This window comes from Penaeus monodon, chromosome 22 (assembly GCF_015228065.2).
Source record: "Penaeus monodon isolate SGIC_2016 chromosome 22, NSTDA_Pmon_1, whole genome shotgun sequence".
Taxonomy (NCBI): Eukaryota; Metazoa; Arthropoda; class Malacostraca; order Decapoda; family Penaeidae; genus Penaeus; species Penaeus monodon.
The window spans coordinates 27,475,251-27,475,465 of NC_051407.1; the positions used below are offsets into that span (position 1 = coordinate 27,475,251).

Here is a 215-nt window from a genome sequence, read left to right on the forward strand (position 1 = left end):
AATCAAAACAAACAAACGTATAAACAGCGACAAGAACAAAAACCGCATATGCAAACGAATTCTCAAAGGCTACATCCCAATGATATCAACTGCAGGTGGGCGCCCCGGCCGTCGCGGGCAAGGCGGGCGAGGCAGGCGCCGGGGACTCCGCGCTGATGCCGCTGCCCTCGCCCTCGCCCACAGCGGGAGTCAGCAGGGAGGCCGACGTCCCAGCT

General features: G+C 60.5%; 1 protein-coding gene across 1 annotated transcript in view; it reads left to right on the forward strand.

The window, feature by feature from the left end:
• The window catches only part of LOC119587062 (zinc finger protein 628-like), a gene marked incomplete at its 3' end in the record, with an annotated part of 23,937 nt that extends 23,722 nt beyond the window's left edge, over nt 1–215 (forward strand). The window contains 1 exon segment of the mRNA XM_037935810.1: nt 96–215. Coding sequence (XP_037791738.1) covers nt 96–215 — 120 coding nt within the window.